This window comes from Daktulosphaira vitifoliae, unplaced genomic scaffold, assembly GCF_025091365.1.
Source record: "Daktulosphaira vitifoliae isolate Bord-2020 unplaced genomic scaffold, ASM2509136v1 Scaffold_1, whole genome shotgun sequence".
Classification (NCBI taxonomy): Eukaryota; Metazoa; Arthropoda; class Insecta; order Hemiptera; family Phylloxeridae; genus Daktulosphaira; species Daktulosphaira vitifoliae.
This window is the reverse complement of record NW_026099572.1, coordinates 33594257-33619688: the sequence shown is the minus strand read 5'-3', so window position 1 is coordinate 33619688 and position 25432 is coordinate 33594257. Positions and strand designations below refer to the sequence as shown.

General features: G+C 24.1%; 2 protein-coding genes across 4 annotated transcripts in view; one reads left to right on the top strand and one right to left on the bottom strand.

Annotated features, from left to right (window-relative positions):
* The window catches only part of LOC126894265 (14 kDa phosphohistidine phosphatase-like), a 93176-nt gene that overhangs the window by 6990 nt on the left and 60754 nt on the right, over nucleotides 1-25432 (top strand). The window lies entirely within an intron of this gene.
* The window catches only part of LOC126894255 (arrestin homolog), a 69908-nt gene that overhangs the window by 4497 nt on the left and 39979 nt on the right, over nucleotides 1-25432 (bottom strand). Inside the window, exons 2-4 of the mRNA XM_050665134.1 lie at nucleotides 19950-20041; nucleotides 4101-4139; nucleotides 3831-3972 (exon numbers count right to left, since the gene is read on the bottom strand). Coding sequence (XP_050521091.1) covers nucleotides 3831-3972; nucleotides 4101-4139; nucleotides 19950-20035 — 267 coding nt within the window. The 5' untranslated portion in view covers nucleotides 20036-20041. The remainder of the gene's footprint in view (nucleotides 1-3830; nucleotides 3973-4100; nucleotides 4140-19949; nucleotides 20042-25432) is intronic.

Here is a 25432-nt window from a genome sequence, read left to right as displayed (position 1 = left end):
CCATTAATACGCAGTAGAAGTAGAATGTATGTAATAACTACGATAATAATAGCGATAACAACACTCAGCGTGACAACGGTGAAATGCTTTTAACATTCTGATCTGGCTAAAGTGTTTTATACTTCATCGTTGTGGGTCATGAATCGATATAAGAGAAAAAATAACTAAAAAAAGAACTGCAAAATCAACCCTTCGCTTTACTAATGAAAATTATTTAAACTAGCGTTAAATGAGTTCAAATAAATTAATAAAAATTATTAATTCTTTTTTAATTTTTTGGAGAATAATTTATTTGTATTTGTTATGAATAATTTTCATTCCTTTTCTTTTAATATAAAAATTTATTTTCAGAGTTCTAGTGTTTTTTTAATTAATCGTTGTTATTAAATCACACATCCCTAGTATGCACCTGTGATACTATTGATTAATCATAAATGTTGTATGGTCAGTTAAGCATTATTCATAAATTGATGAACTCATTACTTAAACTTATAAAAAACAATTAATAAAATATACATTGATTAATGTTGACTTACAAAAATAAAAAAAAAATGTTGGATATATTAAAATTTTAGCTTTGATGCGAAGCTGAGAAGGTATTATTATTATTTTGTTTTGTCTGTTACCTCTTATATTCAGCTCTCGCTGGACCGATTTTGATGAACAATTTATTAAAAGATCACGAATCGTGTCTAGTCAAATCCAACTCTCAAAAATTGAAAAAATTTCCCTCGTTCCCGTAAATGGGAGAAATTTCCAAAAAAAATTACAATTTAAAAAATCAGTAATTTTCGAAATTTTTTGAAAAATTGTCATAACTTTTTCAAAAATGTATGGATCAAAATCATTTTTTTTTATAGATTAGATAGCACATTAGGTATTTACCTATCATTTGGTATATTGTAGTACCATTAAATCTGACCCTTTACCTGTCCATAAGAATGGTCTCAAAATGACAATTTTTCCGCAAAAAATTAATTTTCCAAAATGTTTAAGTAAAACTGACATTATTATATTTATTATATATTAAAGTTAATGTAATATACATTAATTTGAAAAAAAGAATTTGACCTTCATAGTGCAATTGGCTACCGTAAACAAATATATGCTATTTTTGTGTTAAATTCTTGGTTTTATATTTTATTTTATTTTAAAGTACCTTAAAAAGTGAGTACAATGATTTTCATAAATATTGTGTAAATATAATTGACGTAGCTTATATAGTTAAATATTTTTTGCTTCTTTTGAGTCGAGAAAAATAAATTTGGAATTTGAAATAACTTAAATTGCCATTTTTGTCCTCTGAAGAAATGTGACATAAGGTGCCGGTTGGTAACACTTGTGTATTTCACGCTGGGGTACGAGGTTCAAACCCTCCTGTGGCTAAGAACTTTTATCTTAATTACTTTTGAGTTAGAAAAAAAAATTAATTCATAGATTCAATAAATATCAAGGATCCCATTACTGTAGTCTTCCCTCGTTAGAAGAAAATTCTTATTCATATTAAATTTATTTTACAATACGGTGTTTTTTGAGACTGTCATTTATTTTCTTAGCTCTCCATTGACCTACTTTTTTAATGATACGTCAAATGGTTACATTTCGTATCTAGTTGAAGATATTACCCTCAAAAATTGAAAAAAATTCCACTGTATCAATTAAAAAGTTACTTAGGCCACATTCTCCATGTAGATAATTAAAATTATTAATTTCTAATGTTTTTGAAGTATTTATTGTTGAATTAAGTTTGATATGATAATAGTTTTCAACTATAAAATGAAATAATTATACTTTGTAATTTATTATTATTTTTTACTCTATTTGCGTGTGCTACTACTAGTCTATAATCTAAATTTTTAACATGTTTCTACATAAATAATTTCTAAAAAAAAAAAATTTAGTTTCACCTGAATTTAACAATAGATTTTTATAATTATAAATAAATTATATAATTCGCTAAATTAAGTAGATTTTTTAACAACACCTTGATTGTTTTTTTAGTTAAAGTAAATGATTAAAATTAATTCAGTTCTGCATATTTCAATTATAGAATATTTTTAATCACTATGATTACTATTATTTCTATTTAAGTGATCTTTTATGATAAAAATGCAAACAAATATTGAGCTTTTCTGATAAATTTACTATAAATAGTAGTTATAAAATTATATAATATTAATCTTAACAATAACAATTTTTTAATTCTCATAAAATTTTCTATTTAATGATGCCAATTTCAAACTTGCGAGTTGAGCTAAAAGTTATGATAACAAATTCAACTTTTTTTTTATATTAGACTTTCACAAAAATCAATTTTGAAGGTCCCAAAAAAAAAAAAAAATAGGTTAAAAATGGTATTTTGTACTGATTATTTTTAACTTATTAAAAATCCATTCAGTAATAATTTGAAAACAAATTGTTTTTTTTAATTATTTTCTTATATGTAAATACTCATTTGTTACTAATTAGTTGTAATATCAAGAACTAGAAGTGATAGAAAAAGTCTAATTGCAGATAAAACTGCGCGAAAAGGTGATATATATTTATATATATTTTTGATACCGATTAAAATTCCTTGTAGTTCAGCGTATTTATTCATATATAACAAAAAAGTTTGTTTGAAAAGTATTGCATCAAGCCCTTTAAATTTTTATACACGTTAAAAGTAAACAAAAATATATAACTACTTTATTATTTTTATAATTTCTTTGTATAAATCATAATATTAAATTGTTGAATATCAATTTTATACTAAATTTAATTATTATAATTAGTATTATATTATAATTTCAAATCAAAGAACTACTAATTAGGATATATTTAAGGAAATAGGATTTGAATAATAGTTGTAATTATCCACCAATTTCTTAGAATTTAACACTATCTACAGATTTGCATCGAAGCTTTTCTGATGATAGTGATTTTAATCATTGTCAGATATCATCTATACTTGTCTCAACTATGGTACGTCTGTACTGTGCCGCAATCCCACTGTGCTATCGTTATTTATTTTTGTGTTAATATTCATATAAAAGGACGTAAAAAGTAAAAAAATATTCAGGCATTGTTTAAAACCTGAATTTGTATTTATTTGTTTGAGCAAGATTGCATTGTAAACTTTTTATTTGTATTTCTGTAGTCAATTTTTTAAAATTAACGAGAAAATATGAATAACATGAATCTCTTTGTCTATATTATTGTTTTTAATGTTCACAGTATCGTTCTATGATGACGTAATAATTTTTTTGTTAATGTTAAATAAAGCTCTATGTTTATTATACTATAAATACGATGGCATATTTTGGAATTTCTGATGCGAAAGATTTCAGAATACTAGATTTGTGGGAAGCTATGCCCCCCCTCTACTATGATTTTATGTCAATAAATAGGTAAGGTGTAAGAACTTTCTAGAGATTCATATTAATACTTTACTTTAAAAATAAATATTACAATTAATTACAAAAAAAATAAGATAAATTATAAAATTTAAGTAATATTAGTATTTGTCTGTACCAATATTTTAAACTAGTAAAAATTCTGTAACTCTTAAAATAGTCACAGTTGAAGTTTAAAAAAATTAATTATTTAGTTAGCAGAACAACAATATTTTTACGAAATTAAATAAAAACTCAAAAGTTTTAAATAAAAAATTTTTTTTGTTAAAGAAAAAAATGATAACTTTTTATTTAAAAAAAGTTATTAAGTCAGAATGAACATTTCTATAAGCTAAAAATATTGTTAATATGTTTATTCTAGTGTGCAAATTAAAATTGTAATGTACCAGAATCTTAAAATTGTATTGAATAACTTTTTATATTTTAGCAGCTTACTTTCTTTTTGGGATCTTTGAGTAGTTCAGGATCGATTAAAACGATGCCATGAATTTTTGTGGCGGAATTGTTTGATACTACCACATCCCTGTTGCCCAAATATAAACATAATTTATTATTTTGAGCGGTTTTTCGAAATACTCTATAAAAACACGAATTTCATTATTAATTTATTTTATATTTCAACAAAATTATTAATTTGTATTAATTAATTAATATAATATTTAATAAAACTAAGTGTTTTTTTATAATTTTATCATTATAATTTACCTTTGAGCTAGTCCTGGTAACGAATCCTGTATACTGTAACTAAAACAAACATAATATTATTACATTATTTACTAATACATTTTTTATTGTATCTTGTATAAGATTCATAAAATATTTACCTGTTTCTTAGTTTTGATCAAGAAATATTTAGCTTATCACATTAGTGAATATTGTGATGATAGAATTTTTTAGATTTATAATAAGTATTGAATGTTATTCATAAAAATATTTATTCGTGTTATTTATTTGATAATAATATTCGCTTATTATGTTGAGTAGATCATTCAAATTTTTAAACATCAACTTATTATTCTAAATTTAAATAATTCTAGTACAACTTTGTTTGAGTAAACTATACTATGCATATTTGATTACGAAATATAGGCAAATGGTTTTATGTTTGTAAAATATGTACACTAATATAATAAATACTGAATTATTATTAAAATTAACCAAGCGTGAATTTAGAAGATGTTTACGGTCAGAGTGGATTGATTTTATGTTAACTAAGAATATAAACTATACGCTTCCACCAATAATTCTAAATTTATGCCTGAAATTTAATCAATTATGATTTATTATTTATTTAGCTGTAATTTTTGCCATATCATTGTTACTATTTTACTTTTCTAATATTTGTTGTCAGATACTTTAATTGATCTCTAAAATTCTAGGTAGAAAGATTTAAATTTAAAGGCTTAATTATGCTCTTTGGCTTACTTTAAGCCTTAAAGCAAGTCAAATAGCATTATAGTGCTCTGATAAATTTAGTATATAATCTATGGACAAAACTTTAAACTATAGATTTTTTCTTATGTTTTTTAATGTTTGCGGTGAAATATGAATAATTAATGGGACCGTATAGATTATTTTAAGTACACATCTCTAAGTTTGTTAATAGTTAGGTTGAGTTAGTGATTTGATATCATTGATCCAAATATTAAACAATATAAAGTGACGCTCAGTGTAATGAGTTTGAAATTTGTACTAAAAGTATTTGTTCATAAGATTTCTTATACACGTTTATGGCCGATGGTCATTCTCTAGTGCCTATGTCAGAATGATTAATGTCAATAGCAATGTTTGTGAATGCGACCCACGTATGGTGTAGTCGTTTTCGACACAATAATTCTATTTGTACTATTGTTTTTCTACCTAATATAAAGAATATTTATGACATTCAGTATCAAAGTGATTGGATTGAATGAAATAATAGCCTTCAAATAATTTTTTAGTCGTTCTGTTAAAAAATAACATGAAAATTATTTAAACCGTCAAAACTGAAAACAAATTGATCTGTGTAACTTTTCTATTGTAGTCATAAATAATCTATGGTGCCTATATTTAAAAATACAATGTCGTACTTCAAATATCATATGATTACCTTTTTAACTTATCCTTAAAGTATTTGTGAAACTCTAACTGCTGCGTGTATGAATGTTTGTTTCCAATGAAAACAAACATAGAAAATGTTTTATGGGAACGTTTCTCTCATTTGTGATGTAAATTTTATAGCATTATTATTCCTTATTCGGTCAAAGGGTTATATATCGAATACGACTAAGTGTTGCAAAGGTAGTGCTTTCACGCATACAAAATTCAGTGGAATACTCTAAGGATGAGATTGATGTGTTATGTGAATTTCCTTTCAGTTTACCATGATGCGAATTATTAGTTTTTTAACCTTTTTTTAAAATAAATTGTATTATTAATGAATTTAAAGAAATAAAACATATTTATGATAGTATATGTAATGAAAGACTTTTATTGTTGTGATGTTTTTATGAGGAAAAGGTTTAAAAGTAGTACAGTTAAAAACTTAAAAACTAAGACTATTTAAAAATAGGATTATTACAATTTTATACATAGATTTATTATGCGAAAAAATAGATAATGAAAAAAAAAGATAATTTTAAATGGACAATTCCAAGATCACTTTTTTATGTATAAAATAACAATGAATTTTGAAAAAAATGTGTTATGTAAATGATGGTTTTAAAATTTCCTTTCGCTTTTTTATGAATATTTTGTATAAAGAATTATATATCACAAAAATTTTAATACTAAAAGAGGCTGTAAATTTAATTAATGTAAGTAAAAATTACCGAGTGACGGTTTTTGCTGACTATGTCGTAATTGAGTTGGAATAATAATATCGCTATCTTTTTAGAGAGATAAATATTTTATTCTTTTAAAAGAGAGGTCAGAGAGTTTTTCGAGGAGGTTCTTAACAGAAAATTTTTAAATACTGTGTTGATTTTTACTTGTTCAAAAGATTTTTACAGTGGTTTTCCTTTGTAATTCCTCTTTCTAGTAAAGAAAAATTAAAAATTATTATGTGTCAACAAAAAATATGTAGATTTTTTAATCTAATACAAAGCTATGGTATAAAACCTAAAATTATAATCTTCACTATTAGTCATTGTATTTTTTCCCGTTATTGTTGACATCATACAAATATAGTTATAAAGTTATATTTCAATTTATATTGTAATTATGAAGTAGAAATTGAGCATTAAATATTTTAGTTATGCTGTACAAAGCATAATTATATTTTTACAAAAGAATATGTGCTGGAATTTAAGTTGGTTAAAAGACTAAAAAGGATTTAATGCTTAAAAGTTTAACCTAGTAGAATAAATATTTTACAGAATAAAAGAGTTTGAGAAATAAAACTTTAAGTTTCTTTTTGTATCTTATGTTTTTATATAACCAGTCAGCACTTTTTAAATAATCAAGTATAGTATTATAATAATCTGAAATTAATCAACTGATATTTACTGTTAAATTAATTACTATGAAATTTACTATAATATAAAATAATAGATGCCTATTAAATAAACTAAATCAATATTTCCTTACTTAAAAATATCAATTATTTTGACCTTATGTTAATAAACCAAAATATAATCCTTAAAAAAGAAGCTTTTCATCTCAAATTACTGTGTAAATGATTGTACGGTGAATGTTGTGGCCTGTGCATAGTCGAACTGAAATACGTCACTTTTTCTAAAGAGTCTGTTATACTATCGAAATAATAGAAAAAACTTTTTTCATCTGAAATCAGTAAGGCCGAAGCATATATTATAGAAATATAAATTGTTTTTGTTCTGGCCTAATAGACTGATTAAAAACTACTTTTATAAGTATTTATTAATGTATTTCAACCTGTTTTTTAGTATACTCAAATGTTTGTCTAAAGTCCTAATATACGATTCCAATAATATATTTTTGTTTACGATAAAGATAAAAATTCTCTTTCATTTATGGTAATTTAAATTAAAAGCGTTTTTCAACAAAAAGTTAAATAAAAAAAAATTCAAAATTATTTTATTGTTGTTAAATAATTATCATACATAATATCAAATTGTTATACTATACTATAAATATTTTTTAATTTCTTGAAAATTTTTTTTTTTTAAATAAAATTTGCGTGTGACATTTCTCTAAAAAAAAAAGTGCAAAACTAAAAAATACTGGAATTTTTTTTCTTTTATTTAACCTAGTGTTTGTATAATTTCAATCACATAAATATATTTTCTAAAAATATTTCTTTTACATCGTTCTTCAAAAAATAATGTTTAAGTTATATGCCGATTTTGTAAAATTATACAGGGTGTTCAGTAAATAAGGAAACGAATTTCTATTGTACTCATTGTTTGTAACAATTTAACTGTTTCCTAACTTACTGAACACCCTGTATAGAGTTTTCAGTAAATAAGGAAACGGGTTTCTATTGTTCTTATTGTTTGTAATAATTTACCTGTTTCCTTACATACTAAACACGCTGTATAATATATCAAGAGTAACATTATTTTTGGAGTTAAGATATAAAATCGAAGTCAATTGTCACATTAGAGTTTATGTCAATCGAATTACGAAACTGTACTGTATAATGATGTTTATGTTCGGTTTCGTTAGTTCTTATTGGTGTCAAACAAGTTTGATGAGTTGTTATTCTATATAGATAAATGAATTATTTTATTTACTTATTATTTTCTATATTGAACTAGTAGTGTAAATCACGTTTTATATTTCTATTGTTAAAAAATATTATAACGACTGTAATTATATTATAGTTATAATAAAGTATAATTTATTAAATAAATTTGTGTAGCTGTGCAATCTTTCGATTAATAAGGGGAAATTTTGTTGGGCTTTTTTGATAAAATTAAAAATTAAAAATTCAATGTTTTGATTTTTTCTTAAAGCTAAGCCTGAATAAAAATAAGATCATTTAAGTGATCTACAGATGAACTAAAAATATTACTCTATTCAAATTATTTTATTTAAATTTGGGAACAAGTTTTGATATTGTAGTTCATTTAAAATTTTATTTGACAACCAGTATCATTTTAGAACACCGAGCGTTATTATGTGTAAGAAATAGATCTAATTAAAATAAAATTTATAGGGTTTATTTAGTCTTTTTGTCAAATAGTTTCATAAATTTTATCTTGATGATTTGACAAATGCACTATAACTATTATATATTCTTTAGTTTGTCTATTTACTTTTCGTGTTTACATAGTATATACTTTCACCAATTTTAAGTTTAGATTTGCAATTTTAGTTAGTAGTTAGTAATAAAAAAAAATATGATATATTAATTAATAGATAAATAAATAGGAAGGAAATTTATCATATAAATATAGCCTTATAATTGTATGAGGATAATGAATATTAATTATGGTTTAATGCATCCTCTCTACTAATATTTCGTGTACAGTAAATTATCAACTATTTTTTAAATATTTTTATTTCTTAAAAATATTTGCACAAAAGTTGATAAGTTAAATTCAGACTCAAACTATTAATCAATGATTTATGTGTTCATAGATATGTGAATGTGTTTCTCTTAAGGTAATATAAGAAAATATAAGTTGGATATTTTGTATAGAAATTTAATATTATACAATTTTATAAATATTTATCATTATATCTTACAATGTTCGTGTTGATTTGAATACTAAATTTAATTTTACGGTATACACTTAAACTGTAAATCAATAATGAGGCATTTAGCAGAGATAAGTTATGGATCACTTAGTTTTCAATTAAATGAGCAATCTAAAAACTTAATAAACATAGAATTATTCAGTATTTTATTATTTACTATCATTTAAAAATATATGTATAAAATGTAAGTTAGGAAACTACTAAACAAATTTTAGTAACTAGTAATTTGAACAGGATAATTAAAAATATTAAATTTTTTCATGAAAAATAAAACTTGTATTCTTTGTCTTCAACAAAAGATATATAGCGTGTTCAGTAAGTAAGGAAATGGGTTTATTTGTTTGTAACAATTAACCTGTTTCCATACTTTTTTTCTTTAACACTCTGTATAAAGTATTTTAATATAAAATGATATGGGGCGTGTTATGAAAAACTTAATTCTTATAATTACAAATGACTATAAACTTATTGCTTCATAATAAATAGGTAATTATGTTTAAGTAAAATATGGTCTAGCCAACATATTTTAAAAGCATAACAAAGTCCATCAAAATATTCAAGTTCAACACGATTTAAAATTCATCACGTTCTTAACTAATAACAGTATCTATCTTGAGCCTTATTGTGTGTCTTGCTCGGACAGTTCAGAATTTACGTCCCGTAATATGTCAAGCCTAATTGGGTGGTGACAGTACCAGCGGTGGTTGGATTACATACTTAATCGATCCTTAGTTTGTAAAATATTGACGTTCAGATACCTGGTAGTTATAATAAACTGTCTCTATATAATAACGAACCCACGGGTAAGGGAAGAAAATCGTCTTAAAAACGGAAATACTGTGGTCTTATTTCAACAAATAAATAATACTGTATTTATAAATCGATTTTAGTTAAGTTAATTCGATTTGACATTACCGAAGACCATAATAAGTCTAAATGTATTATATTTCAATTTGGATACTCATTTTGTATCAAAGGTCTTTGATTGAAACTGTTTTCATCTGGTTGAGTAAAATCGAATAAATACTATAACGAACAACAGAACAACATAAATTGATTATTTTTGATCTTTGAAGAACAATAATTCATATGTTCTTGTAAGTTTGTATTTCCTCATTAACTTTTACTAATTATACATTATGTATAAGGAATAATTATTGATACATAATATTATTATGCATTAATATTCGCTATAATTTCCTTGCACAATGATTACTCAAAGTAACATAATATCATTAATTTATCTTCAGTCCTTTTTTAAAATCATTTTCAATATAAATTTAAGAAGATGTGATATTTTACTATTTAAAAAAACTTCCAATACTTTAAGGAAATCCAATGGGCTTAATAAAATTCATCGATTTCTAGATCCATATCTAAAACTGTCATATGAATAAATTATCTTTTGAGATTACAATCAAGTATTCTACCGAGAATTACTTAATATTAGAATACAATTTTGACATATTTTGTTTTCTTGACACATAATTCGATTATTTAAACTTTCAGAAATATTGAATTAAAAATATGACTGCAAGCTTTTATGATGTAGAAGAGTGTAATTTAAGTTGACGAAACTTTAATACTTAAAAAATAATTTGTGGTAGATATAAGTTAAAGAAATTAATAATCTGTTTAGTTAGGAGCACTTATTTTAATCGATTATTACTGAAACAAATTTTCTTCTCTAAATAATCTATTTATAGAGTATATATATAAAACCTTCAGTTTAGCTTTGATGCGATGGTATTTTTATATTTAAGATAATTTTTAGATTTATTACTTTTTATCTGATTTTTTTTTTATGCAATTCTCATATATTTCAAATGTACATACAAAGTGATTCTTTTAAAAGTAGCCACTCGATTTCTATTAAAAAAATTATTTTAAGAAAATTAATTTTGATATTTTTAAATTTTAAATATTTCATAATTTATTAGTCATTAAGTATTTTAGATTCAATGCGAAACTGAAAATATACTAATTTTACTATGATGTGTTTTTTTATTTTGTAATCACTTATTAAAATACATCAAACAATAACTAGTCATATCTAGTCGAAGACATTACCCTCAAAAATTGAAAAAAATTTCCCCGTTACTCGTAATTGAAGTAAAACCCCCAAAAATATACTTTTTAAAATCATAATTTTCGATATTTTCAAAAAATTATTTACTTAAATATGCCCTGTCATGACTCTTTGAAAAATGGATGAATCAAAACAAATTATTTTTTTATAGATATTTTAGGTATTTACCTATCATTTGGTATATTTTAATATTAAATTTGACCCTTTACCTGCTCACAGAAAGAGATTCAAAATGACAACATTTGTACAAAAAATTAAAATTTAATTTAATTTGAAAAATAAATTTGTTTTCAAAGCTTATTTTCAATGTGAAAATGGCTGCCTAGTTCAAAAATATTCTACTTTTGTGTTAAATTTTCGATTTTATATTTTTAACTTTATATTGTTAAAACTTATTGAAAAATGTATAGATTAATACAATTTTTTTTATAAATACTTTTTATACAGCGTGGAATAGATCTGGCAACTCATATAAAATTTGACCTACATAACATTTTACACATTTTTTTTTAATCAATGTTTTCAATAAATATATTTGAAATATGTTTTATGTTATTTTCGCAATTACAAAAAATATTTTAAAAAATAATTTTTTTAAAGATTTGATGATAAAAATTTTATAGATAAGTTTTAAAGAAAAACTGTATTACTAAAAACTCTTATTTTAATTCAGTAGTTACGTTTATACAGCATTTTGAAGTTTGTTAAATTTTGATTTTTTTTAAGATTTTCCTATACTATCAAATATTAGTCCATAATATGTTAAGTAAAGATTATCTTTTTACTTTATTTACTGGTAACAGTACATGATTTTTTTTACATAGACAATAATAATGTTTGAATACGCTTTATACACAAATGAATCCCTAAACTTTATTACATTGTCGTATGTTAACTACAGTATCTAAAAACCNTGTTAAGTAAAGATTATCTTTTTACTTTATTTACTGGTAACAGTACATGATTTTTTTTACATAGACAATAATAATGTTTGAATGCGCTTTATACACAAATGAATCCCTAAACTTTATTACATTGTCGTATGTTAACTACAGTATCTAAAAACCAGTTTGGATTTATGCCTGGTAAGTCGACAATGGAGCCAGTATTTTGTGTGAGGCAACTAATAGAAAAGTTTAGGGAAAATAAGAAAAAGCCGTGTATGGTATTTATAGATTTGGAGAAATTGTATAACAGGGTACCGAGAGAGGTTTTCAAGTGGGCATTAATTAGAAAAGGAGTCTCGAAAAGGTACATTAATATAATAGAAGATACGTATGATGACACTTGTACCTGGGTAAAAAGCGTAGGAGGAGTATCAGAAGGTTTTCGGGTAAGAGTAGGAGTGCACCAAGGTTCTGCTTTAAGCCCTTACTTATTCTCTATAGTGATGGATGAAATTACTAGTGAAATACAAGGAGAGTTGCCGTGGTGCATGTTGTTTGCTGACGGTATAGTATCAATAGGAGAAAATAGGGAAGAAATTAATCAAAGGCTAGAGGTGTGGAGATCAGCTTTTGAAGAAAAGGGTTTAAGAATAAGTAGAAGTAAGACAGAGTATATAGAGTACGAGTTTGACAAAGAAGAACACAAGATAAATGAAATGAGGAGATCAATGACAATAGGCGAGGTCGTGATTGGAGAGGTGGAGAGTTTTAAGTATCAATTATATCAATTATATATATTATGTGTCAATTATATCCTTGAACTCGTCTGCGGCCTTTTTCTTATCGGTTATTAGTGATCCCACTCCATCCTTTATAATTGATGATTTTGCCTTAAATTCAGCCTTAATCTCATTAGCCTTTTCAAAAAAGAGTTTTACGTTGTTATTGTAACTATTCTCTATTACTTCGAGTCTAGAGTTTTTCATGTCCTTAGGGGTAGGGTAGTTAGCCTTATGATAAACCTCCATTAATAGAGGGCCCAATTGAAAACTGGGGTCGTCGGGTTCGTTATGCCCGTTACTCTATTTAGAGTACCCATGCGGGATATAATATGTTTTAGATAATGTTTTTATAATTTTTTTTAATAAACTAAATTTTGCCACTCCTTTTTTTTTCATGTCAATGACAGATGCTTATTAAAGTTTTAATTAATTAATTTTCATGGAAAAGAAATCGCGTACTGTTACCAGTAAATCTTTACTTAACATTATATGGACTAACATTTGATTCTAAAAATCAAAATTTAACAAACTTCAAAATGCTGTATTAACGTAACTACCGACTTAAAATAAGAGATTTTAGTAATACAATTTTTCTTTAAAACTTATCTATAAAATTTTTATATTCAAATCTTTAAAAAAATTATTTTTTTAAATATTTTTTGTAATTGCGAAAATAACATAAAACATACTTTAAATATAGTCCTATATAGTAAAAATTGATTATAAAAAAAAAAATAAAACGGTAGCACAGTGGGGTCGAGGCACAGTGTAGACAAGGCATAGATGGGACAAGTATAGATGATATTTGACAGTGATTAAAATCACTATCATAAGAAACGCTTCGATGCAAATCTGTAGGTAGTGATTCATTTAGAGAAATTGGTGGATTATTCCAAAAGCAACATCAACTCTTATTTCTTTAATTATATCCTAATTAGTAGTTCTTTGATTTTAAAATATAATATATGAATAAATGCTAATTATAATTATTAAATTTAGTATGAAAATAAAAAAGTAAAAAAAATTTAATAAGTTTAATTTCTTATGTCTTATGACCTTTATTCTATGTCAATTAAATTATATAATATTCATGAAAGTCAATATATTCTCCTAATAAGATATTTTAAAATAAAATAAAATACAAAACCTAGAATTTTAATAGAAAAATAGCATATTTTTGAATACGGTAGCCATTTGCGCATAGAAGATAGGTCGTCGGGACAAATTTTTTTTTTCATTTTATAGTACATAAAATAAGCTTTAATTTGATATATGTTTAAATGACGCAGTATTTCCGGAACATTTTCAAAAATGAAGTTGAAAAAGTTAGTTTTTGTAAAAAAGTTGCTATTTTAAATCCCTCCCTATAAGCAGGTTAAGTGTTAGATTTTCAAAAAAATTATATCAAATGAAAGGGAAATTTCTAAGGTTTTAGTATAAAAAAAAATTATGTTGATTCGTTGATTTTTCAAAAAGTTATGGAAGTTTTAAGAAAAAAAAGTGAGATAAATGACAAAATTTACCGATTTTTAAATTTGTAATTTATTTGGATATTTCCCCCATTTGCGGGGAACGAGGAAATTTTTTTCAATTTTTAAGGGTAATGTCTTCAACTAGATACGATTTGTGATCTTTTGACGTATTTTTGTAAGAAATCGGTCCAGTGAGAGCTGAGAAAAAGTGGCAACAGACATAAAAAAAAAAAAAAAAACAGTAAAATTAATACCTTCTCAGCTTCGCATCGAAGCTAAAATATGAAATGTTACATAGATCATATCTTATATGAGTTAATTAGATCTGTTTCATTCTGTATACTCTTTCATTCGACATACTTTTTTTTTTGAATCTGACCATCTGCCTGTTATCAAATTGGGGTCAAAACTTTGAACTCCTGTATAGAAACTAGAACTTTTTCAACTTAACTTTTGAAAATGTTTCAGTAATACTGTCACTTTTATATTTATTATATATTAAAACTTATATAATAGACTTTAATTAAAAAAAGAAAATTTCACCTCTGGATTTGTCTTCATGGTAAAAATGGCTGCCGTATTCAAAAATATGATTTTTTGTAAAAAAATTGATGTATGTTTTTTTATATTTTTAACATGTTTTTTATTCTACATACTTTTTTTAAAAATCAGACAATTTTTCTTTGTACAGTGGGTTTTATAACTTTAAACATGCGCATAAAAAGTAGAACCTAACTTTTTAAAATTTTCCGAGACACTTTTATATATACCTTAAATTATGTAATATAAGCATATGTAATATACTTTATTTTGAACAAAAAAATTGATTTTTGGTCTAATTTCCGTGGTTTAAATAGACATCAAAATTAAAAAATATGTGTTGTTTATGTAAGGATTGGAAAATTCAAAATAATAAAATGTTTTTTTGAAAACTTATGTAAAAGTGTTTTTAAGAAATTAGTGTAAACTGCATTAGCCTATTAAGAAATGGGGACTAGGGAACAAATCTCTCTAATTTAAGAAAAAAATATTTTTAAAAAGAAAATAGTTTTTTTTATTTTGTATATTTTCTAAAGCCATGAAAAATATATTAGAGTCCATAACTTGCCTTCTTCCCCAAAAATGATTATGAAAATTTCTTTTTTTATACACGTTTGCAATAAGTAACAAAATATATAACTAGTGTATAATTACTTTTAATTTTCCATAAAAATTATAATACTAACTTATTAAATATCAATTTCATACTAAATTTAATTACTGTAATAAGTATTTATTCATATATTATACTTATAAATCATAAAATTTGTAATCAGTATATAAATATGAATATAGGAGTTTATTTTGATTTTGGAATACCCCACCCACCAATTCTTAAAATTAAATACTATCTACAAATTTACATTGCAATTTTCTTACGACGGTGATATTTATCACTGCCAGATATCATCTATACTTGTTCCTACTAATTCACTTCTACACTCCCGCGACCCCACGGTGATTTTTATTTTAATTCATCAAATATCAAAATGAATTTTCTTAGAATAATTATTATTATAAGAGAAATCGAGTGACTAATTTTAAACAAATCACTATGTATACAGCGTGTTATATTTAAATTACAACGTTTATAATTTTTGATACATAGAGTGAATATGTAGTAAAGGTAGTTGAAACCTGAACTTGTATACTCAGCTTGCGTAATAATATTTATGTATATATAATTTCATTAAAACATAGTATAATATGAAAAAAATATTTTAACTATATTTATTTTAAATTAACATAATATGTTAATTTCATAAACGCAGTTCTTATTGTTATTCATCATGATTTAATTAATCTTTTACATTTTTGCAGTTAGTTAAGTATATACTTTAAATTACTAAGCGCGTGGGGAGTTTCAAGTGTTCCCTGTGGACTTACTTATTTAAATAGTTCCTGGAAAAAATTAAGTCATTTTTACATGTTTTTATGCATAATTTATTAGGTTAAGAGGTATTATATTAAAAACTTTTTAAATAGAAAAACATATTAAAGAAAAAAGTCTCTTGATCAGTCAATAATTAAGTTAATTTTACGACAGTTTTAAGGAAGTAAATTTTACCTTATGACTTACTAATCATTATATAAAATTTTTATTTGTAATAGCTTATAAAATTAGCAAGCTCAGTATAATAATATAATGATAACAATATAAATAGTCGTTTAACAAAATTTACTTATTTTATGTTAAACCCTGTAAGTGGACATAGGTGGAATTAGCAAAAGAAAAATTAGGGTGTGCTTAATGTAATTTTCTTCCACTTTAAAAATATTATTATATAACTATAAATTAATTCAGTGGCAAAAGGACGAGTCAAAAAAAATTTGTTCGTACTTATACTTTTTCTTGTTGAGTTGTTGGCTTATGACTAAATGATAAATGCAAAATTAAAAACAATTTTTTTTGGACATCTTTTTGTTACTGGAAAACTGAAATGTAATTTTTCACATTTTTAGGGGTGCTAAATATCCAATAAAACCCATCGCTTTTTGTGCTCATGCTTGTAGGTACACTTATTTAACAAACATATTAGTTTATTTTCTGAAGTTTTAAAAATTTATAACCACTGGGTATTAAAAATAAATAATTTTATTGCTAAAATTGCATAAACTCCGATAAACTTTAGTCTCTGTTATACCACGAATGTACAAGTAACTAATGGTCAAACGTTATATTTTTTCTTGAATATTATTTTACTGTGTAAATAAATAATCGTTTCAATGTTTAAAATTCTTAAAGGAGTTATGTTTCACTTAAAAGTTCGTATTCCGTTTGTTTATTTAAACCATTTTTACTTTTATATGTGTCTTATATTTTGTTAATCTTGAATTTTGAACATTATCATTGCATTTTAACTCAGATTTTGTATTATAGAATTTTTATGACTTTTAAATTTAAAAAAAATTAATTTAAGAAATTCAGTATTTTTTTTTTATTTTTCACGGAGTATTAATTTTTCCTACTTATTTCGAAGAACAAAAGTGATTTATATAATTATAGGTCTGTATCAACACTTTAAAGTTAGTTATAAAACTGTAAAATGTTAATAAACCTAAACATTCAATGTCAAACACCAGTGGTGTTTGGTAACAAAATAATGAAAAAATCTCATTAATCAAAAAATATTTATTGAAATAAATAAATCTACCATATAATTAAAATTGTCATGAGCTCTAAAACTACTTTTTAATCACGCTTTTCTGTATAATCAGTGGTTATATTGTTGGAAAACGGCATGAGCTTCACATAAAAGTCACTGTATTGAACATTTTACTGCAAAATATACACTTCATGACAAAATGCAAGCACGTGATTTTTATGTTAAGCGCACGTTGACGTTGTGTTATTGTTTAAAACTTATCAAAATATCGGAAAATTCTTAATATCAATCTACTTAATCCGTTATATTTATTATTTAACACTAAAATAATAAAATTGAACATTAATATAACCTCCTGTTCCGTACTATAAAAAATAATTATTTCAAGGAAGGTTAGTCCACTAAAGTTACATCAAACTATAGTTCGGTCATAAAATTAATCTTATGAGCCCATGAACTCCGATTATTTTGTCTATAAAACGTACATTTAATTTGTCAACACTGTTAATTGTGTTTTATATATTTTGTTTATACCTACACAACTGAAAATTATTTAATGAAAAATAAACTTTTATTCACGTGTTCTAATTTCTTAGTAATACAATCTTGAAAATTTAATGAGTTGTGTAATTTTTCTTTTAATAATTTATTTTTTAAGTGCAATATGAAATAATAACTATAAAAAACTAAATTAGTTCATGTGTAATTTTATTAACAGAGTTATTATAAACATAATTATAAATCTAAACATTGTATGAATGTTTTTATTTAAGCTTTAAGTTTTAAAATATCCATAGATTACCGAATTTAGTGTTCAAATATCATTTATCATTTATATGTGTATAAATGCCATGTTTGTTTTATTTTTTAATATTTATTTGTCATGTTTATTATTGATTAAAATAATTTTATGTTTAGTTAAGGATAAGTAGTACTACGAGTAACACTAGAACAATTTTATTGACGAATAAAAGTAATATGTTTGTATTCTGATATAGTATAGTAAGATGTTTGATTTTATAAAATTTTGTTCCATAAATTCGTTGTTTTTTAGGTTAATGTAGTTTAAAACCCAGAGTTTTTTGTTGAATTATTTTGTCTCTAATCAAGTTAAATATTGTTAGTATTGAATTTTGTTTAAATAGAATTGTCACCTTAAATAATCAGCAGAATTAATTCGTGACTAACCCAGTTCTAGTGTTGGGTAAAACGTTATGATATCACTGACGAAATTGTTGTATTAAAAAGAATATATGGTATAAAAGGTATTACAAAAATTAAGCAATATTATTGCTAATTTTTTCGAATAACAATAAATATTTTGTAAAATTAAATAGTAAATTAAAACGATTTGAATAAATAAAAAATTGAATACTACATGCGACTATATAGTTATATTCAATAAGGAATCCATAAATTTAGATATTAAAAGTTTCATTATTATAATTTCGAAACAGAAAATTACAAAGATATTTGTCTTGCACTGGATTAGAATTAATATACGTTTTTAAATGTTTCAGTTACCTATTGTCGTACGTCGGTAGTGCCCCAACGTAGACACAAAGGTTTATTAAAGTTTTATGTATATATATATAGACGACGAGTTCGTCGTCCGAGCTCTTCTCGAGTCCTCCCGTTGGATAAACTGATCAGCCCCAATCTCTCTAATTAGTGGACTACTAAAGGGGTAGAGTTTAGACCCGTCAGCACAGTCTAGCTCAAAAGTAGCAGACTGAAGGGTGGCTCCTTGTCAGCCACCAGCACAACTACCTTTTTACTATACCCACTAAAGGACGGTTAAGCCCAAACACTAGCCAGCTCGTACACTAATTATTAAGACTGACTAAAGGACCAGCAGTCCAACCTAGACTCTAGCCGCACACACACACACACACACACACAATTTCGAGATCACCGTGAATATTAAATATTTGCGCTAAATCTAGATTTTTAAATAGTTTTTTTTATTTACGAAAAGTATTAAACACAAAAGTCAAATAAAATATAATATAATAATTTAACACAAAATTAATTAAATCTTATAAAAAAAGGTATAAAATTATTCTTACGTTAACGACCTAACCCGTAACTCGACGTTTCTTCTACAAAAACATCCAGTCTCGTCTCGCTCCGTATCGTTCCGTGTCGACCTCCTATACTTTTCATGTTTCCCTTTTATATTCTTTTTCCCACCATTATTAATTTGCTTACCCTGCATTTCCCTTTTATATGGAATTATTTTATTGCTTAAGAGTTCAAAAATTGCTTACTACTATTGTAAGGCTTATATTATACTAAAATCGACGTAATTCAATACTTCCTCATCTAATTACTACACTATATTTTTATTGTTGTATTGAACTCTATTATCACTTTGCATGCGATACTTAAATTAAAAATACATTATCTATGAGAAAAATTAAAGCTGCTTTTATAAAACTGATTTTGTTAAGTGGTTCCTTAAGTTAAAATTAATATATTCTTTTCGATTGATTGCTTTGAAATGATACTTACAAGTCTCTCGAACTTGAAGGTTCTTGTTCTTCTTCAGAAACGGTCACTGTTGTGTCAGGCCCTTGTTGACAAGCCGTCGGATTCATTATAATCTGTAACATAAAAGAGAATTTCAAATACACCATTGGATAAAGTACTAATATAATTTGGCAATATACTGGGTAGTCCTTTATTTAAAACGTTCATTTTCGACGAGCCTCGAGGATTGTGCAAGTTTACGAAATATTGATATGACAGCATTTCATGAATATAATTTTTTCGTTTTAAATATTTTCGTTTGATGTTGGTACATTTTTAATATCAGCACCGTGTTACAATAATAATAACTTTTGTAACCATAGCTTTGTACAAGAAAAATTGTAATGAACTATGCCTCATATTATAATGTTTATATTAGTATACAAAAAAAAAACATTGAATAATTTTCAATGATAAAAATAAACTGTAATTTGAAGCATCGTTTTAATTCGGATTAAGTTTTATATTAATACACTTAAGCTATGAGCAAATTTGAGTGTTATATTTTATAAAGAAATATTGGAACTATCACATTTATCTAATACTTAATCTACAGTTGTGATTTATTAGTTAATATAAGTTTTGTAGTGTTTTTATACAAAGACATGTTGTAATTTATTTCATTGCTCTTAAATTTGATGTCATTCTACAAATTGTTAGATTTATTGAAACCTATAGGAATCCGGACTATTTCTCTTCTTATTGTTAACCGACACACAACGGTAGACGGTCTATTTCTCTAGATAGAAAAGACAATCAGTACACATCTTTTTGCGCCAAAAACTATTAAATATTTTACTTATAAAATACAAATAAAACATTTATTTTTTATTAAATTAAAATGTTCACAGATCATAATGTCATAATAATAATATTTTTAAATAATTAAAAATTGTCTTTTCAAAATTTGTGTTAAACATTAACGCCCGGCTATATACGATTTTAAGAATTTGTATTTTAATAGTGTAAATAAAATATGCATTATGCATTTTCATAATGTATACATTATGTTAAAAGATATTTTATCTCTTGGACGGAAATAAAAAAGTAGGTCGTGTTTTGAAGAATGTGTGTTATGTTTCCAGGATTTTTATAGCATTTTGTTATTCTCTTTATGACTGTAGTTCTATTGAAAAATACATGTTATAAAATATTTTCTAGTTTTTACTTTCAAAAATGTGGTCTCAATAGACTATTTGCGTGCTGTATATCATATTTAGACTCAGATATTTAGAGAATTAAGTTGAAATATTGTGATCGTAACTTTTATAATTTGCGGCTATCAACAAATTTATCAATACATCTAAGAAGGTTAAAATTTAATTATATAGTGTATAATATTAATCAAATCATTAAATAACTAAATTAAATCAATTTCCTCTCTGGCACGTTTCGTGAAATGAAATATTAAACGGCGTAATGAATATGCAATTTCACTGCGTCGGTGTAATGCTTAATTATTTAATTTCTAAATAGTAGATACAACCTCCTATTCGATCATAGTCAAATGTTTAATTTTAATAGAGTATTATATTTCGAATAATGATATGAAATCATTTTTTTAACTCTATTCAATTATCGAAAATCAATACTAATAATTAATAAATAATTAGAAACATTCATTTGATTTCACTAACTTATAAGTTGTAGAAGTTCAATTAATACTCGACTAAGTAAGGCTTTAAGGCTTCTATGTAATCTTATTGACGAGTTTAGCTGAAGTTAATATCAGACATCCATTAATAAAATATTCGTGATGCAATAAAGTTTAGTTTAGGTAAAAATTATATAGTTTTTATATTAACTAATAGGTTTTTTCTAAGATTATATTAAATTTTTAGAGTATTAATAATGAAATATTTATATACCATTCATATAATGCCAAAATTTTAAATTTCAATAGTTTTGTATTATTCGTGACCATAAAACATAATTTGTCATAGCGATAAATGTTGAATTAAAGTAAATAATGAGTGCGGATATGCAAAATAAGAGCCAAATTCATAACACGACTTTTTTGTTTATTTCAAGTATAATGTTGTAAAAATAAATATATTTTCTTAGTCTAACAAAGTTTATTAAAAAAAAGTTAACTTTTTATTCAATGGTATCTTGGTTAATATTTTATTGAAAATATTTGCAAGATTGTTTTACTCGTTACAAGTATTTGTTTTATTGTTTGTGATCTAATTTGAGATTTTCTCTTGATAAAACGGAATCAATTAAAATCTTTTGTATTCTCAGGGTAACATATTCATATGATGAAGGTTTTTTTCCTATTTGTTGTTACAGTATTAAATTTATAATGTTTTTTTAATTATACAGTCATGTACATTATATAAATTTTACAAATAATTTGTAAATATTAATGTTATACATTAAAGTTATATTTTGAATTTTTATGTAAAGAACAAAACAATGCTGAAAATATCATTATTTACTATTTAAATAATAAGATCTTTTTCATTTTTGTTATTTTAAAAAAAAAAATTATTTGAGACTATTTAGAGTTAGATAAAGCCAATACAATTTAGACATTGTTTACTAACTTTATTTTTCTTACAGTACACTTTTCTATGAACTATACAAAGTCATGAAATTTTGCATCAATTTTTGATAGCTTCACGGCATTGGTTCTTCGGTTGAGAAATAGTAGCTTAATAGAAATTATTTCCAAATTTAAGTAAGACTTTTTTAGGTATAAAAATCTAAAACTGAACTTGAATTCCCATTAAAATATTGAAAACTTTCGTTACTCAAAGATTAAGTTTAGTGCTAAGAACTTATTTCTGATTTACTTAGGTGGCCTGTATATGTCAGTCAAGATTGCATTGTTTTCGGTACTTAAGTACCAAAGTTCGATTCTTTTGTGATAATTCTTGTTGGTTAATCGTACTACCATAAGCATAGATTTCAGAGAGAAAATTTAGTAAAAATAAAATAATAATTTTAGAAGAATGCTTTAATATTTTTTAAATTGTTGCTTATTGAATTTAGTAAGTTAAATTATATTTTTATTTATTTTTTATTTTTTAGTATACTTACTTATTTAATTTTGATAATTAAACATAATAAGTACTTAATTAGTACTTTATAACAAAATGTTACGAATACGTATGCTATAAAATTATAAAAATTTATTCGTGGTACTCATTTATGTCCCATTACCACTTATTTAACAACTAATAATCTACTTGTGTTTCTTAACAAGATAGATTATGTGTTGCCTAGTAAAAAAATTTTTTGTTCTATTCTGTTTACTTTACTTGATGTAATTAAGTAGTATAGTAGGATTGTTTCTATAAAAGAATTCCTTGATATAATGAAACTTGTTTTTCTTTTTTACGATACTTTAGTTCTTTTAAATGATGGTTCGTGTGGGTTAGATGTCTAAAAAACTATAAGGAAAGTATGAAGCCTTTTGTTTGTTTGCTTATTGTAAAATGGTTTATCGTTGTCACTTTAAAATACTAAGAAAAACGAAAGAGTAAAGGACTTTTCTTAAAGTTTTACCAACGTCTCTCCGAATTGTGCTCTAAAACAAGATAACTAAATTAAAGAAAAATGACGCCATATCTCGTATACGTTAGTTTATAACTATCAGGTTAATTTAATTCGTTTTTTTACAAATAACTAATTCAAAACTATTTTGAATGACGGATAATTGAAGATACTTTTTACATTTATAACTTGTGATTATTTACAATCTATATGGTTTCATAAAAAGTTATAATTGTGTGATTGTTATTAAAATTTAGATTTTATGAGAATCATATTAAAATTCATATTTAGTATGCCATAAAGTTTAACAAATTTATAAGTCGAATAACTTTTTTTATAAAAGTCGCACATCTATTTAGATTAATGAAATTATTTAGTGATTAAAATAATCATATAATATAATATTATTCATCTTAGTACTATAATGAAAATTATCCCTTAAGTTTAAATATTTATCAAATCTAAAGTGATAAACATTCTGAAATTAAATATTCCATGTGATGCTAATTGTTGATTATTGTATAAAGCACATGTAATAAATATTCTATGGGTGAATTGTTCTATACTATTGTGGCTTATAAAAATATGTTCTTTGTAAAGCAATAATATATTATGACATTAAAAAGCTCTCATTGAAAGGATAATGGGTGTGGTTGACTCTAAGTAAGGTTTAATTATTTTATTCAGAACTATTTAAGTATTATGCTGTATATTAATATGTAAATTTATTTTACATAAATATTTTGTTCTCTTTAAAAATTTGATTATTTTGATTTCTTGAAGTTATAAGTTACCCCAATATTTTTTTTTATTATTATCAAAGTATTATTTTCTCTAATAAGCCATTTGGTTGACATGAATTAATGAATTTGAATGTGATTGATATAACTATTAAAATTAAAATCATTTGGAATAAAAATTGTAGTGGGAGTTAACCATATGATTATTATAACATCCATTTAATTTTTTGACTAGTGTTAAAAGAATCACTTTGTATACTTTATAGCATGAACAGATAAAAGTAATTTTACTTTTTAATTAAAAAAATGAGAGAGAGAGAGAGACATTGTTCTGGGTAAGAATAAAAATTACTTTGAAGTCCATACGAAAAAATGATTTTATAAATTTATTTTGTTAAAATTAGCTTTATATTAAGTAACTGAGTTATATATTACTTTATATAACTTTACGTTACTTTTTACAAGTATACTTTAAAGTTTACAGTTGTTTGTTATGTTTAAACTTTAATGTATGTATAATATTTAAGATAATATCTAATAAAATAATTTGGTAATATCTCCTTTCTCACCTAGGATAAATGTACGATGTAAAAATAGAATTTGGGACACTTGTTTACAACAAATTTAATATCGTGCTTAATGTATAATTTTATGATAGACTTATTAAATATTTTATTTATTAATGCTCTGTTGAATATTTTATCTAAAATGTTTTTATAAACATTCTGTTTACTTAATCTTTAGAAAACACGTGTTACAAAATATCTTTTAAGTATATATTTAATGAGCTAGTTGCTTTAGTGAATATTTAAATTAGGAATATATTAATAAATATTATTTATTGTTATAAAATATTTATTCAACTGCACACTATTCTTTTTAGTAAAATAATGTTATTTAATAATATGTTTTATTTGTATTTATTTTATAATTTTATACTAATTATTGCTATATCTTTCAAAAAAGTACTAAGCTAATTTTATATCATATTTATCATTTATATCATGTTAAAATTATATAAACAGGATAAAAAATGAAATAAGTATGAGTAGAATATGTAAAAGAAAATACGTCATCTGCTTATATATGTTTATACATTTATATTTATTTTTTTAAACCTAGTTATTATGAATAAAATACAATTGAGTGTTTCACTTTTAGCTTCGATGCGAAGCTGAGAAGGTATTGGTTTTACTAAGATGTGTTTTTTTTTTTTTTTTTTTT